Source organism: Podarcis bocagei, assembly GCF_964188305.1.
Source record: "Podarcis bocagei genome assembly, chromosome: 3".
NCBI lineage: Eukaryota > Metazoa > Chordata > Lepidosauria > Squamata > Lacertidae > Podarcis > Podarcis bocagei.
Window position 1 is genome coordinate 32,898,828 of NC_138127.1, and position 16,601 is coordinate 32,915,428.

The 16,601-nt window shown below is 42.0% G+C and overlaps 1 protein-coding gene across 3 annotated transcripts in view; it reads right to left on the reverse strand.

The window, feature by feature from the left end:
* Positions 1 to 7,990: 7,990 nt before the first annotated feature.
* Positions 7,991 to 16,601, reverse strand: part of FAXC (failed axon connections homolog, metaxin like GST domain containing) — a 29,597-nt gene continuing 20,986 nt past the window's right edge. For all 3 annotated transcript variants that reach the window (XM_081186653.1, XM_081186651.1, XM_081186652.1), the window contains one exon: positions 7,991 to 16,138. In XM_081186653.1, the coding sequence (XP_081042779.1) occupies positions 15,852 to 16,138 (287 nt within the window). In that variant the 3' untranslated portion in view covers positions 7,991 to 15,851. The remainder of the gene's footprint in view (positions 16,139 to 16,601) is intronic.

The window sequence follows — 16,601 nt, forward strand, 5'->3', positions numbered from 1 at the left end:
AAATGCATATGAAGGGCCAGTCCTATCGTTTGCCATAGCTCAGCAACTGCCTCAGACGCCAGATGAAGCTCCCCTCCGGAGCCCAACAACCATGCATCTATGTTGGGTGACACAGCTGTGTCTGCCACCAAGCCTGTCCTGAACCCCCTAAGCTAGCCTCCTTCCCTCAGGTATGGGTGGAGGATGCTACCCCATCGTCAGAGTTGAAACAAAGTTCAAATGCCAGCCCTGCATACGGGATGCAGGGGTACCATTTTGTCCTTTCCCTCAGACAGCAAATATCTTGGGCCAGCCCTGCTCAGATGTAAAGAAGAGAAGCCCTGCACAACCTGAGCATATAGTAGTGCCTTCCACTTAGTAGGAATGGATGTGCCTGTCTACATCTGCTCCATTTGGCATGGATCCATTCCATTCCATCCTAGTTCTGCATTAGTCTGCATTTTTTAAAATCTGCATTAAAGTTCAAAGTGTGTATTTTACCACAAAACACACATTTAAATACATATTTTATCACAATGAATGCATTTCTCTCCATCTCTCTCTCCATCTCTCTCTCTCTCTCTCTCTCTCTCTCTCTCTATATATATATATATATATATATATATATATTTGCTTTCGTAGATTTTCACGGGTACAGGAATGCAGGTTTTGGTGTCTTCGGGTATCTTCCCGTGTAAGAGTTGGGGTGTCTAGGCGACGTTTCGACGAGGTCTCACTCGTCATCTTCTTGAAGATGACGAGTGAGACCTCGTCGAAACGTCGCCTAGACACCCCAACTCTTACACGGGAAGATACCCGAAGACACCAAAACCTGCATATATACCGTATTTTTCGCTCTATAACACGCAGATTTTTTCTCCTAAAAAGGAAGGGGAAATGTCTGTGCGTGTTATGGAGCGAATGTGTGGTCCCTGGAGCCGAAAAATGAGGCAAAAATCAAACCGCGCTTCAGGGAGAAGGGAAGCCTGAAGAGAGCAAGTGGCAGCTTTCCTGCATTCTGCCTCAGGGTCTTACTGCCCGCCCTCTCTGTTTCCTTGCTGTGTTTGCTCAAACGGAACAAAGAGCAGGGAAAGCCCCTCCCCTCCAGGCAAGTAGAGAGGGAAAGCAGAGCGTCCGAACAAAGAGCAGGGAAAGCCCCTCCCCTCCAGGCAAGTAGAGAGGGAAAGCAGAGCGTCCGAACAAAGAGCAGGGAAAGCCCCTCCCCTCCAGGCAAGTAGAGAGGGAAAGCAGAGCGTCCGAACAAAGAGCAGGGAAAGCCCCTCCCCTCCAGGCAAGTAGAGAGGGAAAGCAGAGCGTCCGTCCTTCTATCCTGTCCCTGCTCCGGAGGAACAATGTTTGTGAAGGGAAGAGAGACTACAGGTTCGGCTTAAAATTCTGATTTGACTTCCTGCTTTTTGTTTTTGGAGACACACAGCATTCAAATATGCTTTCTTCCATTTAAAGAGGGAGAGAGAGAGAGAGAGCGCACGCTGGCTGGCTTGGGTGGGTGGGTGGGTGGAAACTTTTGCCTTCCTTTCCTCACGTTATAGCCCTCTCCTGCATTCTTAGCCTTCTGTGTTTTTCCTTCCCTCCCCACTTAAAATGTGGTTACAAAGCATGGATCCACATGGATCCTCAGGATCTTTGCATTGGGTCACCCCAAATTCACCATCAGATCACACAGCATGTCCATGGCTACAGCCTGCCCCCCCAAAATCACACACCCATTGTTGCCTGGGGCTGCAATGGTGCAAAAACGTGGTTACAAAGCATGGATCCACATGGATCCTCAGGATCTTTGCATTGGGTCAGCCAAAATTCACCATCAGAGCACATAGCATGTCCATGACTACAGCCTGTCCCCCCCCCCAAAAAAATCACGCACCCACTGTTGCCTGGGGCTGCAATGGTGCAAAAACGTGGTTACAAAGCATGGATCCACAGGGATTCTCAGGATTTTTGCATTGGGTCACCCCAAATTCACCATCAGATCACATGTCTGTGGCCACAGCATGAAGCACAAAAATGATACGTCCACTGTTTCATTCAGAATATTTTTCCCCTTGTTTTCCTCCTCTAAAAACGATGTGCGTGTTATGGTCAGGTGCGTGTTATAGAGCGAAAAATACGGTATATATATATATACACAGTGATACCTTGGTTTACAACCATAATCCGTTCTGGAGGTCCAGTTGTAAACCAAAATAGGTTGTAACCCAAGATGTGCTTTCACCAGTGGGGACTCCAAAACAAAATGGGTTGTAATCCAAAAAAAAGGGACACACACTTCTGAATTTGACGTGGTTGTAATCCAAAACAGTTGCAATCCAGAATGGTTGCAAACCAAGGTACCACTGTACACACATTTTGGAGTATTCTTTTCAGCTGAAAACTATACTGCAAAATTCAGAGAACTGCAATTCTGAAGGACAATTACGTTCCAAGCCTTACAATCAGTCCAAAAGGTGCAGATCAGGAAAGTTTGCACTGGCTTTCACAGAAACTGAATTCCAGTATTGTTTACTGACACGAGCAGTTACTCTCCAGGGTCCCAGGGTGAGATCATGCAAATTGCGAGAGTTATGAGCTAGAACCCTTTCGCTTGTTCACGGCTACGCCAAATTCAGTCCACCAGCTAGTTATGGTGGCCTGCTTGTGATTTGAGAAACCTCCCTTTTTTGGCAGGATTGATGAACTGGTGAAGCAACAGCACATGACAGGTGGGCTGTGCTCAGCTTGTTGGGTCACAAGCTGTACATTCCCAAGTTAGGGCAAAACTATATTGTGATGGTTGGCAAGAGGTCACTACAGGTAATGGCAGCTTTGCAGAATGTTATCTAAATTTGATTTTGAAGCAGCTACCGTTCTCTCCCCACAATGTCCCAGGGTGGTGCTAGGCCTAGTTTATCATGGAAGGATGCTAAAAGGGGGGGGGGGAGGCTGCCAAGACAGTTACTGCTACTGTCACCTTGGAGGGTGGGGGGAGAAGCTGTACTGCTCTTGCACTGCTAACAGCGAGGCCCATCCCCTATGATACTACTGGGGAATTTGGGGCTGCATTGAGCTTCAGCTGCCCCTGAGTAAATCATCTTCAAAAGAAATGAGTGTAACAGGCCACTAGAAGGAAAAAATAAATAAATATAATAAAGTCTCTGATTAGTGTAAAATGCTTTATAGCCATTTGTATTCCTGAGAAGATCAAGCCTTGACCTTGGACACCCTGTAGCAATTGTTTCTATGCCCAGCTTTCTGCTTTAGCTGGTGAATAGTACGAAGGATGGAACTGGTAATGTTCATTTGCCATGCACTAGTGATAAGCTAAGCCAACAAAAGTATGAAGAAAATGCATGAAGTACCACACAGAACTGAAAATCAAATCCCCTTTCTGCATCAGTGTCAAATTTTTGCTTCCTGACATGATAAGAGTTCAGTGGGAGGGATGCCAGCTGATTAAAATACACAGATAGGGACCGCTGGAATGGCATTCAGCTAAACCAAATCTTCTACTGCCCTCCTGTGGTTTTTGTCAGAGTAGCATCGAGTAGTTTCTGGCAATGAAATTCTGCATCCAGGTAATGCTATGAATTAACAGCTGTACTATATGAGGTTTTTGGGGTGTGTGTTTTTTATCCTAATGTTTGCTGTCTCTAGAATTCTTGAGCCAGTCCGCATGGAAAGAGCAGTGGACATTACAGTGTTGTGGTTATCCCTAAATCATTGAACGCCATTGTGGGAAAACATGGCATAAGGTGTCAGTAAAAAAGGGAGAAAATCTAAATGGTAAAAATAAAATCACAGAGCATTTATAACTTCCACTCTTTTGCCTAAAGCAAGGCTGGGTAACCTGTGGCCCTCTAAATGTTCTAGTACCACAGATCCTATTATCCCTGACCATCAACCATGCTGGCTGGTGCAGATGGAAGCTGGAGTTCAACAACATCTGGAAGGACAAAGGTTCTTCATTCTTCGTCTAAAGCAACATTCAAAGTTTGCCTTATGCTGAGATGCACATCTTTTGATCATCTGAGCCACTGACCTACAACTGGTGGCTCATGATCCACAAGTGGGCGATAGCAGTTCACCCCAAAAAATACATACAAAACTTCATGTATTTAAGGAGATAGGTTCACAAAATGCACATACAACATAGGAAAATTCATTCAGTCAGGGGAAAATTCTTGCATGTAAAACTACATACAAAGATGTGCTTATTAGGAGAAATTTGCACAAAATGCTAATGAATTTTCATGACACCCTCCACATTTTCACAGCAAGTTGAGAACTGAATTTCAGATTGAAAAAATGGGAAACTTAGTGGCAGATTTGACCACCCCTACTGTAGAATACTTTTAATAATTTTTAAAAATAGATCTAAAGTTCCTACAGAATACTATCCTACTACAGAGTAACACCACAAACGATGGATTCCTTTCTGCATATTTAGGTCAAACTTGTGCCATGAAGAACCCAAAACCACTATATAACAACTTCAGCTTAAAGACTGCCTGCTTGACAGTTTATCACCCCCAGTGCAGCAGTCTTCATCATTATCCACTTTTAAGCTCTGCAACAGCTATAACTATGTGGTTGCTTTATAGCTACAGATTTTCTAAACTCTGTATGTGATCGTGCAATTTTAAGCTTAAAGTAATGGAGACATCAGGGCCATTGCAGTGCTTTCAAGCTACTTGAGGACACTGGTGTACTTCTAAACTCAATGGGGTCTAAGTCTTTGGACACTGAAACTGTCTATTTTCCCACTCTGAGTAAGGTCTTTATGTCCTCATTCAATGTTTGCACTACCTGCAATCCAGATCCATGTCCTAGTTAGTTCACATGTCGGATGGGAAACAGGTTGATGAAAGAGACACAAATGCCATTAAGGAGCCAGGGCATTCCACCCCACTTTTTGGCTTGCTGTAAAAGACACCTACATTTCTGGCTTGCTCTGCATTAAGTATAGAAACCAGCAGTGGAAGAAACCTTTTTTCATTTTTTTAAAAAAGATATATCCCTAAATGTTCTGAGGCATAGATCACTGAGGGCTACAATTGATTAATGGTCTGTGAACTGCCTAGAGAATTCAGTTATATGAAGAGGAACATAATATAAATGTAATGTGATAAATAAATAAATGAATGAATGAAAAGAATAGTAGGGCTACCATCCATCAAACTAAGAAGTGGCAGTTGCCCTGCCTGATTTTCACTGTAAGGATTCAAAGCATCTTGGCTGTGAGTCCTGAAAAACCTGCCCCCTGCCTTGCAGGCCTTTTCCCACCTGGCCTGGGAGGACAGGGCCCAGACTGACTCCAACTATAAAAGCTGTGGCTGCTGAACTTGGATTGAGATATAGTTGGGGGGGGGGTTGTTGGTGGGTTTTCTCTCTCTTTATCTTAGATCTTATTGTGATTTATGTGGAAATTATTTAATTTGGTTGTGTACTTTTTGATCTTTTATTTATTATTTGTGACTACTTTTGTTATGTTTGTAATCATGTAATTTTGCCATGTTGAAAGCCACCTTGAGCATGGTTTTAATTATGGAAAGGCAGCATACAAATAAAATGATGTATGTATATAAGCAATATTTTCCATTATTGGAGCCCTGAGGCTTTTAGGGATACAGTGAAACCTCAGTTCCCAAACGAAATCCATTCCAGAAGCCCTTTCGACTTCCAAAACATTCGAAAACGTTCGCATTGGTTGCACTCAGCGGAAGCCGCGTTGCACATTTGGGTTCCAAAAAAGGGTCGAAAATGGAAGCATTTTGGCATTCGGGAACCGAAACGTATGAGAATGAAGATGTTCAGGAACCAAGGTTCCACTGTATCTGGAAGAACAGGGGAGACTTGAAACATGTCCCTTCATATTGAGAGAACTGAGCAGGTTACATAAAATTGTTTCAGGGTATTATGTAGCCTATCTTTTTTTGTCATTGGGGCCCTTAATGTTGCAAGACCATGCAGAAGATTGAGAGGATTTGAAACCCTTTCCATACAGTCAGGAGTAATGGGACAATCACATAGAAGGGTCATAACCCATGGTAAACCATGTTTAATGGTAGCACCCCAAAATAGCACTTTTGTGGGAATCAAAAATAATCCTAGGGAGAGCAGGACTTAAAGTGATACGGGTGTGAACCTGCCACTTTTTAGTTTGATGTAGATCAATCCTATTATTCTTCTATAATGAATTGCAAGATGGTGACAGGTTATGGAACTACAGGTACTTAATTGGATCCTGCTGATTAGGTTCACAGAAACTAAACTAGCTTCTAGTTAAACATCCTCATTAAAGCAGCAATGGTCATTAGCAATATAAAGATTATCAGTAGTGCCAACTAAGCAGTGGGGCTTGCGTGTGAGAAACTATTAAAAGTCCCAGGTGCTCCTACTTCTTCGTTCAACAAAGGTCCTCTAGCTTGCCTATACATTTTATGTTAAATAGCATTGGAAATATTATAGTGCCCTGTAATACTCCATAGCATAACAGCCTGGGGGATGAGAAGCATTCATCCAATACTACCTTCTGAGAGCTTCTGTAGACCATCTCCCATAGTCAGTCTAGGAGGATACCATGGCTGATGATATCAAAAGTTAATAAGAGATCTACTAAGGGCAACAGAGTCCCCTGTCCCTCTCCCAGTTGAGGTCATCCACCACCAGGGCAATCAAGGCAGATTCAGTCTCAAACCCAGACGTGAGCCCAAATTAGAATGGATTGCCCAAAAATGTATGCCAGATAAGATGGCACCATATTGGGGGGGGGGCATACAAAGGGAGTTCAGGTTGAAATGGGTATTCAACTGTTAATTCTCCTGTGATTTGTTTATAAATACTTTGACTATAAGAGCAAGCAATCTTGCAGTGCGAAGGAATATGAGAGAAACATTTTACTGGCCCATCCAACACTATATCTAGCCAGGTATTCTGTCCCCCCCAGCAATGGCCAAAAGCAGCTACTATAGGAGATGCCTACAAAACAGAAAGTGCACCAAGAGAGCAATGTAACTTCAAGTGTATAAAAGGATTCTAGAACTCAGATCATGAAAAATAAACTCGTATATTGTTCTTTTATTGCACTGCTCTCTCTTTCTGCAACCAACAGCAGCAGGTACCAGGAATTAGTTTTATATTATAGCAAGGAACCTATTGGTGATGGGCAGGGCCTGAGGAGAAAGTGGGCAGAGCAATAGAAACAAAACTTACCTTTCTGGAATAGTCAATATTTCAGCCATAACAAAGTCAAGGGATTCTACACACCTATGTTATCGCTCAGCATGGACACCAAGGTTCTCCTCCAATGGTCTTTGGCTGGTTCCCTCATTGTGAGAAGCGAAGCTACAGGGAACCAGGCAGAGGGACTTCTCTGTAGTGATGTCCTCCCTGTGGAAGACCCTCCCTGCAGTTGTCAAGGAGATAAAGAACTACACAACTTTTAGAAGACATCTGAAGGCAGCCCTGTATCAGTAGGTTTTTAATGTTTGATGTTTTACTATGTGCTTATATATGCTGTAAGCCAACCAGAGTGGCTGGGAAAACACAGCCAGATTGGGGGGGGGGGAGGAGAGAAGAAGAAGAAGAAGAAGAAGAAGAAGAAGAAGAAGAAGAAGAAGAAGAAGAAGAAGAAGAAGAAGAAGAAATTTGAGGAAGGCCTGCAGAACAAATGGTGAAGGATGTGACTTGAGGAGAATGTGTGTGACCTGAGGTGAGGCATGATTTTGGGGGGTGTCTACATTCAGCCCCCAGACCTGAGATTCCACCACCTATGATCTATATCAGACTTCCTCAACCTCAGCCCTCCAGATGTTTTGAGACTACAATTCCCATCATCCCTGACCACTGGTTCTGCTAGCTAGGGATCATGGGAGTTCTAGGCCAAAAAACATCTGGAGGTCCGAGGTTGAGGAAGCCTGATCTATTTCCTGTAACACACAGTTAAGAAATATGGCGGTGGCAAGCACTGATATTTCTTAATATCTAAGGCAAGAAGAACAAAGATGGACTCACATTATATTTGATATCTGTTCATTGTCATTTACATTTAAACATCAACTACATATAGCATTGAGACCAAATATACAGATTTCCACATGTATATATTTACACACACACATTGATCAACATAGTGCACAGTTTAAAGGTATGTTACACTCAAGTGCACAAGTTTAAATATGGCTTTATAAACTAGTAGTAATAACAGTACTAAAATAATGGATACCCCATGTAACTTCATAAATTAAAAATAACAAATAGAATTATTTTCGTCTTCTAACAATGTGTTACTTATTTCTGCAAAACAATGCACAGGGAACAGTTGGGCATTAGCTTGTTGTTCCACACCAGCTACATACATTTCATTCTTTCCCCAATATTTTTGGATACCCTGGTTAGAAAGACTTTTGGAGTTATCAGTGTTTTTAAAAATTAAAATCTGCATATTGTTCTGAACTAAATATTGGAGTCATAATAAATTTGAGAGACAAGTAGACTGATCCGTATAAAAAAAATATGCCACAAACCAATGAACCCTTCATCTTTTTAATGAGTGTAAAAACAACAGCAACTGAACAGCAACAGCAGCCCAAATCCTGCTAATTACCAGAAAGTCTTGACCTACCAGTGAACATATACAGAACAGATAACATGGTACTACTCCATCAGGGATCCACTCATTTGTAATATACATATGCTAGACCAGATATAAGATGCAATTTGTGTAGCAAGATGTCTGGAGACAGAATGTGCATATGCAGTACCATGTTGATTTCCCACTCTCGTGTTTATTTCATGCCATCTATGCAATTCCATTGCGTAGCCTGCAGTGAAGTTTCCCTTAACCATACATATTATGCAACATGAATGGCAACACCAGTTTCAAGGTCAGATGATACAATGATCATTTGCAAACTGAGAAATGAAAACTACATGGTAACAAACTCCAGTCATTCTGTTGCAACTAAGCTTCTTTATGCCTTCATTTGTAGTGTTTTCCATGCCTGCTAAAAACTTGTATTCAGGCAAACCTACACAAACATATGATTTCATTATGTATATTTGTCCTCAAATGCAGTTGATCTTAATCTATATTATGATAATTTTATGATGGCTACTTGCTTTTAAGGTCTGTTGAACTTATTGGTATTTTCTTATATTTTATACTATCGAGGGGTATTAAGAGGTCTATAAATTGTTAAATAAATGTGCCGCCATTTGCTAAAATATATATTTAACTATGTCCAGGGGCCAGTGTACACACTCTCTCTTTAGGCCAGGGATGGCTAAGCTGTAGCACTCCAGATGTTGCTGGCTACAACTTCCATCAGTCCCAACCGACATAGCCAATGGTCAGGGAGGATGAGATTCATAGTCCAGAAATATCTGAAGGTGACCCATGCTTTAGATCAGAGTGAGGAAGCTCTGGCTCCTGAGCCAAATCTGGCTTGTCAAGACATTCCCATTTGGCCCACCAGTTTGTATCAGGCAAGTCACATCCACGTATAGCCAACAGCAACCACCTATAGACCACATCACATGTGGCCTTTTTCTCTTCTGAGCTTGAAGAACGGGGCTAATTTATTAATTTACAGCCCCCTCCCTTGCCAAAACAACTTCTGCAGGTAGCACCATATAAGCTGAGCAGTAAGTAACACATGAAACACATTGCATTTCATATCTCCTGCTCAGTACACAATCACAGCACTCATCTTCTAGATGCCAAAATCAAAGAATAGCAAGAGAGGCATATTGTATCACTGACAAAATATCAGCAACAAAAAGACACAAAGGGACACCCTCCGGCACAAACCTTCAAACCTGTCAAGCCAGAGGTCTGCGCACATTTCCACCACCAAGGCAAAAACAAAACAAAACAAAAACCATTTAAAATCCTGCTTCCTTCCTATCCCAGTCGTGTCAACTCTTTTCATCAAAGCCTGGCGCCATAAATATTCTGTCTTCTTCTGAAGGTTATGATTGGGGGGCATAGCAGACTAGCTGCACACACACACCCCAACACACACACACACACACACACACACACACACACACACACACAAAATAGCTCAGACATTTTTAGGGAAATAAAAGAAAGCATGGCACCTGTTATATACTATCCATTTCAGTGTATCAAAACTGAAACATTGACTCATCAGTGAAAGATCTAGCTAGGCCAGCACAACTGGTACTCCACCCAGGCTGAACATGGAGCATGTATTGTGTGGCCTGCCAATTAGTTGACAACCCCATGCTATGTAGTCCCAGGTACTCCTTAAAGGTCCATGTTCACTTTGGTGAATGATATGTTATGCTTGTATGATCTACTGATTCATTCACCAGCAGAAGATAGGTGTTCACCTGTAGTGGCCCATCAATGACAGCCACCTCTTAAATGCTGCACATCTTTCCCTTTTGTCTCTGTGGAGTACAAACAAATCTACAAACTGGTTGTCAACTAGAGATACAAGTAAGGTATACATTGAGACCTCCTGCTTGCATGCCTGGTCTTGCTTTTGTCTGGTACAGCATGTTCCCCCACAATCTGCTACATCTAAGGAAATGAGGACACATGAAATACATGCTGTTGCTCAATCACATTAGTTAACTTTGGGTAAACACCTTCTGCTGAAATTGGCAATATGCTCTTGCTTAGGTCCAAACGCATATCTGCTTCTTGAGATTTTTTCCTATTTGTGGCAGAGGGAAGGGTGAGGAATTGAATGTTAAGGTTGTCATATGCCCACTTGATACAGGTGTCAAGAGTGGAATGCTCAAATTGACAGTCTTGGTGGCCCATGAAGAGAGAAGGGAGCCACTTGACAACCACAATGTTCATTCTGTGCTAACAAAAAAGCAGAAAAAATAAGAGAGAAAGAAGTCATCGGGTGCAATGTAACTTGTACAATTTGACAAACCTAGCTGTCAAATTTCCTGATGCATTTGAATACTCACATTTTTCAAAGAAAACTGTGCATCTATACAGCAAGCTAATTGATATTTTGCCAAGTAGTCTCTCCAGGTTTGGCTTACCAGATTATTGGATTGCACCCATTACTGTCTCTCAGAGAAACAGCTTTTTAAAAAAACTGGCTATTTGTATAAGTGTGGAATACATTTTCCCTTGGAAAGAACAGTGATATCTGAAACCTTATCTTGCATGTATCCTATTTCTGTGCTGTACAGCCTCATCTAACCAAAAAGTAATGTCAAATCAATCTCCTAGCACCACAACTTACAATATGATCTGGCTCTTTAATTTCAATACTTTTTATAGGGTCACAGTCACTGCCAGACATCTTTTGCAAAGGGAGTAACTATATTTCTTCAATAGAAGCAAGATCTTCAACTATATATCTTAGAAATCAATATACTTATGGTATCCAAAAGGTTTGTGTGTCCATGCATAGTTGCCTTATCCAGTTTAAACTCAAGCAACTCAATTGACTACACCAAGGGGGGAACACAGGCTACTTAGCTCCTTCCAAATAACCTGAGTTGTTCCTAAGAAAGAAAAGGCATACAATGTGATAAATACATTCACACATTTCTGGGGGGCGGGGAGGAGACAGAAAACCCTGCAGCTAAAAAATATCATGGGTTCCAGACATAACGCCATGTCCTTTGTAGCTTCCTTGCAAGGTTTCCAAAGGCTGCTTCTTTGGATAGACAGAAAGAAGGAAAAGAAACTGCTTAAAAGGTTCAAGTATTTTTCCCCAGGGAGACAAACAAAGTCATCTTAGGGTTGTGTACCCAACAGTATTGCTCAGGTGATGCTAAGGCTTCCAGAATGGAGAGAGAAGCAATTCAACCTCCTTTATATAACACCCCTCGTGAATTCATCCAAAACTGTGCTAGAAGCTCCACCAACCCGATGAAGAAGATATATTACTATTATTATTATTGTTATCATCACCATCCTCATCGATATTTCAATTAATTTGTTAATCAGCTTCTAAACCAGCATCTCAAGGCGATTTACACAAGAGATCCTTAAAACCAGCTGAAAACACAAAGACAATAGATACATTAAACAAGACTAAAACCCAAACAATGGAGACTTGTGGTAAAGACCCATTTATCCAGCTTTGAAACCCAGTTGTGACAAAAATGGCCTCAACTGTTTCCAGAAAGTAGTAACTTGACAGGAATGCTATTCCAGAGAACAGGGGCAGGCACACAAAAAGCCTTGCTTTGAAATACTTCAGAGAAGGCTTCTGCGATCTTGGGAGCTTGCTGAAGAAACTCTTCAGCAGACCACAATGATCTACTGGAAGTGTCGGCTCATGAGGCCAACTGAAGCAGCTGCTTTGGGTGGTGGAATCCTGCCTGGCGCTGTCCCCATGGGCGCCCTTGCCCACTTCTGCCACCAGGGTTGCACAGTGGTGGTTTCTGGTGGGATCTTGCAAAAGTTCTGCAAGATCTAGTTGGAAGCCACCCTGGCAGGAGTGTGACCCCAGTAAGCAGAAGAATGGAAGGGGATGCCCCTGTCTGTTGGGTGTATAAGAGGTAAAGCAGTCTCCCAACTAACCTGGACCTGAGCTGTATAGAGACTTATACGTTAGCACCAACACCTCAAATACATTTACGCAATATTAGGAGGAGGTGCAGTGGGAGGCAGAATGACCCAAAATTGCTTCCCTCTCCATTCCACTGATGGGAGTCTGACCATCAACTGAGAAACACAACTGGACAAACCCAAACACAGGTCCAATTATTTTCAAACACATTTGCACCAGTGCAGTGATTTCTCATTCAAGCCATTAAAGAGAAGAATGTACAATCTTTGTATGACCCTATATTCAAAAGAGGAGACAATCATATTGAATATTCTTTCTAAGGGCATGCCCAAAGTGCTATGATTTTGGAGACCAGAAAGTATGTGGTTGTTTGAGATGTTTTTGTTGCAGGGGTGGAAACCACTGTTATTTCTGTGAAGCACTTCTGTGATTCCCTGTGGTCTGCTGTGGAAAGCGCAACAGTGGGGTGGGGACCTGAAAGCACTCCCCAATTAAAGATTACTTACAGAGCATGGTTCTATGGATGTTGGTGCATTTTATTGTTGCTGCAAGTTGTTGCTTTGCTTTTTAATTGTTAACATATCTAGCCATCTATATTTATCCAAGTAAAGGTTTCAATAATTTTACATTATCTATATGTCATAGTGTTAAGTTGTTTGAGTGTGTTTTGACACAGAAAAGCAACCAATATATTAATAAATATGAACAAACAGAGCAAATGGAGCTTAGAAGCAGAGTGATCACATGCACCGTCTAGAAAATCCTGCCCCATCCACATTCAGACACTTCCAAGCACCCTCACAAGCCACTAAAAACTTGGCAGAGACAACTCCAGGTCCAGCTGTTCCAGAAGGGGCTCAAAGCACCTTTCAATACCATCAACCATCATGGTATTCTTCTGCTTATCTGGGGATTTATTAAGTGGTTTTCAGCACCAGCCACCATGGTACACTTGGGGAGTGATTTGTATTGATGAGGATTTTAAGTTGGACCGTTTGTATATGGATTGGAAGCCACACTGGGAGCAGTTAAAACGAAGAAGAGCAGGATATGGGAATAAATAAAAACAAATAAAGACATTCAACCCTGTGTTTAGTTGGGTGCCTGGTCCTTTGGAAAGCCACAGAAGTTCAGAGGAAGCCGAGAGGCAAACAAGATTTCCCTAGCTCACAAGACTTAAGGCCTCAGTTGGCATCCATCACCAAATATCATCGTTACAGGCAAGGCACAATGAATTTTTGCCGCTGCTACCAACTTCTCTGTCTTTTCAGGCATATTTGGAACCAGCAAAAGTAAAGCAGAGGCCTTGTTAACCTCCCATCAAACATTCCATAGTGTTTTTGTTTCTCTTTGTAGAAAGGCATCAGCTAAGTGTTGGGACCTTAAAGAGGATAGCCTACGAATATTTTTTTTATGGATAATGAGAGTAGCTACTGTTCTCATAAACTACATTTCAAAGAAGGAGTAGGCCACATAGCAACTAAGAAAATTCCAGGAACTAGAAAATTAGAAGATCTATGATAAGTAAACTTGAAGCACATATTCGTTAGGAGACCAGGCACGCTGGTTCAGTGTATCCCAGTTTATCTCTGGAGGGTTCATATCTTGCTTCCTGTTGCAAGGACACTTGTGTCCTGGCTGAGCAGCTCACTATGAAGATGGATATAATTACATCTGGATATGCATTTGGAGCTGAATCGCATAGCTCAAGTTATCTGGCTCAATGGGAACCCCAAAGCACCCTGAAAACGATAAAAATTAGTCTGCATATTCCAATATACCTTCCCTACAGTAGCCCAGTCTGTGTAAGGTTGCATTCTCTTTGGGTGGAGAGAAAAGAGAGAAACCATTTTCTTTCCAGCTCCATTAGTTTGCTTGTACACTGACAATTGTTTAACATCAAGACCCAAACACTGATGGAGCCACAAGAAGTGGGAGGTGGTTAATAATGGGCAAAAGAGTAGCTTCAAATACACCTTGCTGACAGACAGACTGCTCCAAGTGCAGGACTCAGCTGGAGTCAGAGCTCTGGAAATTCATTTAGGGTTGAACAGGGGAGTATAAATACTTATATATAAAATCCCAGAAGCTGGTCCCCAAGTGCCTTTCCTTTCAGAATCCTGTCCTGTAATAAAATCAGTTGCCTTTGCAAACATCTGCAGCACACCACCATGTTCTGGATGTTAGATGTTTGTGGCATGCTCCACCTAAGAGCTGCTAAAAGCTCCTTGGGAAGATGATTAAGTACTAGCAGAAAACCTATTGTTGTGTGTGTAAGGAAGACTTGTATACCTGGAGGACATCAGTGAAAGCTGCAACACACTGTAGGATCCTAGCTAGTGAGAAACAGACCTCTCATTCAGAGATGGAGAGGAGAGAAAACCAAGTATTCATTTATGTAGTAGAGAAAGGGTGGTTGTGTTTTTTTAAGTGTAAAGGAAGATATTTGGGTGAAGGCTAAACCTCTTCTTTTGACCTCCAACAAGTCCTCAAAAATCAGTTCTGCTTTTCTGTGCATAGCTCACCTCTCCATCTGCATAACCTGAACTTGGCTTCTGCTTCTCAGTCACACAAAAGTGTGATGAAATGTTGGCAGTGGGCTTTATCCATAAGGCTGAGGAGCAAAATTGGTGCACTGACCCCTTTAAAAAAAAAGTTACAATATAAATAAATAAATTGCCAAGCTGATGTGTCAGATGGGAAACAATTGGTGGGATTTTGAATGCAAAAACAACTACCCCTCATTCTTTTTGTCTCTGTTGGCCGTTTCTCTGTGAAATTGGGGACCAGATGAACCTTCCTTATATGGGTGCACAGAGGAAATGCAGTCACTTGGCACACCCAAACTTATGGAAGACACGGGGGGCAGGGTGGAGATAATGTTATAATCCCTCACTGTGTTTACTCCAGTCAACCATTTCCACAATCTATGTAGAGACGAGAAATGAAGTCCTAATGACCCCTCTTTCCACCCTCCACCAAGCCTGTCTCTGGGAAGAAATCAGCTCAAACATCAGCCTTTCTCAATACTTCCTTTTGGCCTATGGATGGTTTCTGCATATCATTCTGGAATGTTCTTCTTTAAAAAGGAGAGGGGATCTCGTCCCCACACATTACCTTCCTTGTCAACTATACCACCTTGTTAAACAGAATTAAAATGGGTTTCACTAGAATCCAGTGGAATGTTCTAAAAGAAATAAAAATAAAAATGCTGAAAAGATCCACATGAATGGCATAAAGCAACATTGTCTCACATCCCAACCAATTTGGGTCTCTTTAGCACCTGGGCCAATTGGCAGGATTCCCAGGAGGTGGTGGCATTTCTGATAAAAGACGGAGAAGCGTTTTGTAGACACATCACTTGCATTGTTCATGATCTGTGTAGTCATCCATGTCCACATCAGAATCGAAGAGGGAATGTCCCGTGTAATCGGTGTCAGGTGTTCGCGAAAAACTATTCTCGGTTCCCTCATCGTCAAATGTTTCTGTCCTTGAGTAAAAACTGAAGTCCTGCAACGGGTGAGTCTTACTTGCTTCGCTGCTTTCTTCTGACTCATACAGAGTGTTGTCGTCATCATGGTGCCATTCTGGCCAAAATTTCCTTCTTATTCTCTCACAGTACATAGCAAGGTTAATCAGTTCTCCTAAAAAAACACAGGGAGGGAAGGAAATAGCATTATATGATTACCCAACTACAAGGCCTCTAAACGTAGTAATAATATTATTTTTCATTGAGAAAATACAATTCATTTTATTTTTATAATGTATAACTCACTTTTCACTACCTCCTGAAATAAAACTAGGTTTAACTAGGTGTCTGAAATTCAGCAGGGATGGGGCTTATGGGAGGGAGTTCCACAGAGTTGAACCTGCAACACTGAAGGGAAGACTTCTAGTCATGCGTTTGGTCCATAGGGAACCACTATTAGTGGTCCTCCTGTTAATATCAGTGAGCAAAATGGGATGTACAGCCTTAAGGCAGTCCTAAAGGTATTCCAGGCCTAAGTTATTCATGTGCACTAGTACAAGAACTTCGAATCTGGCCTGGTAGCAGATGGGAAGCCAGTGCAGATTTTTTAATACTTGTGTCTAGCCCTGGCATTATGC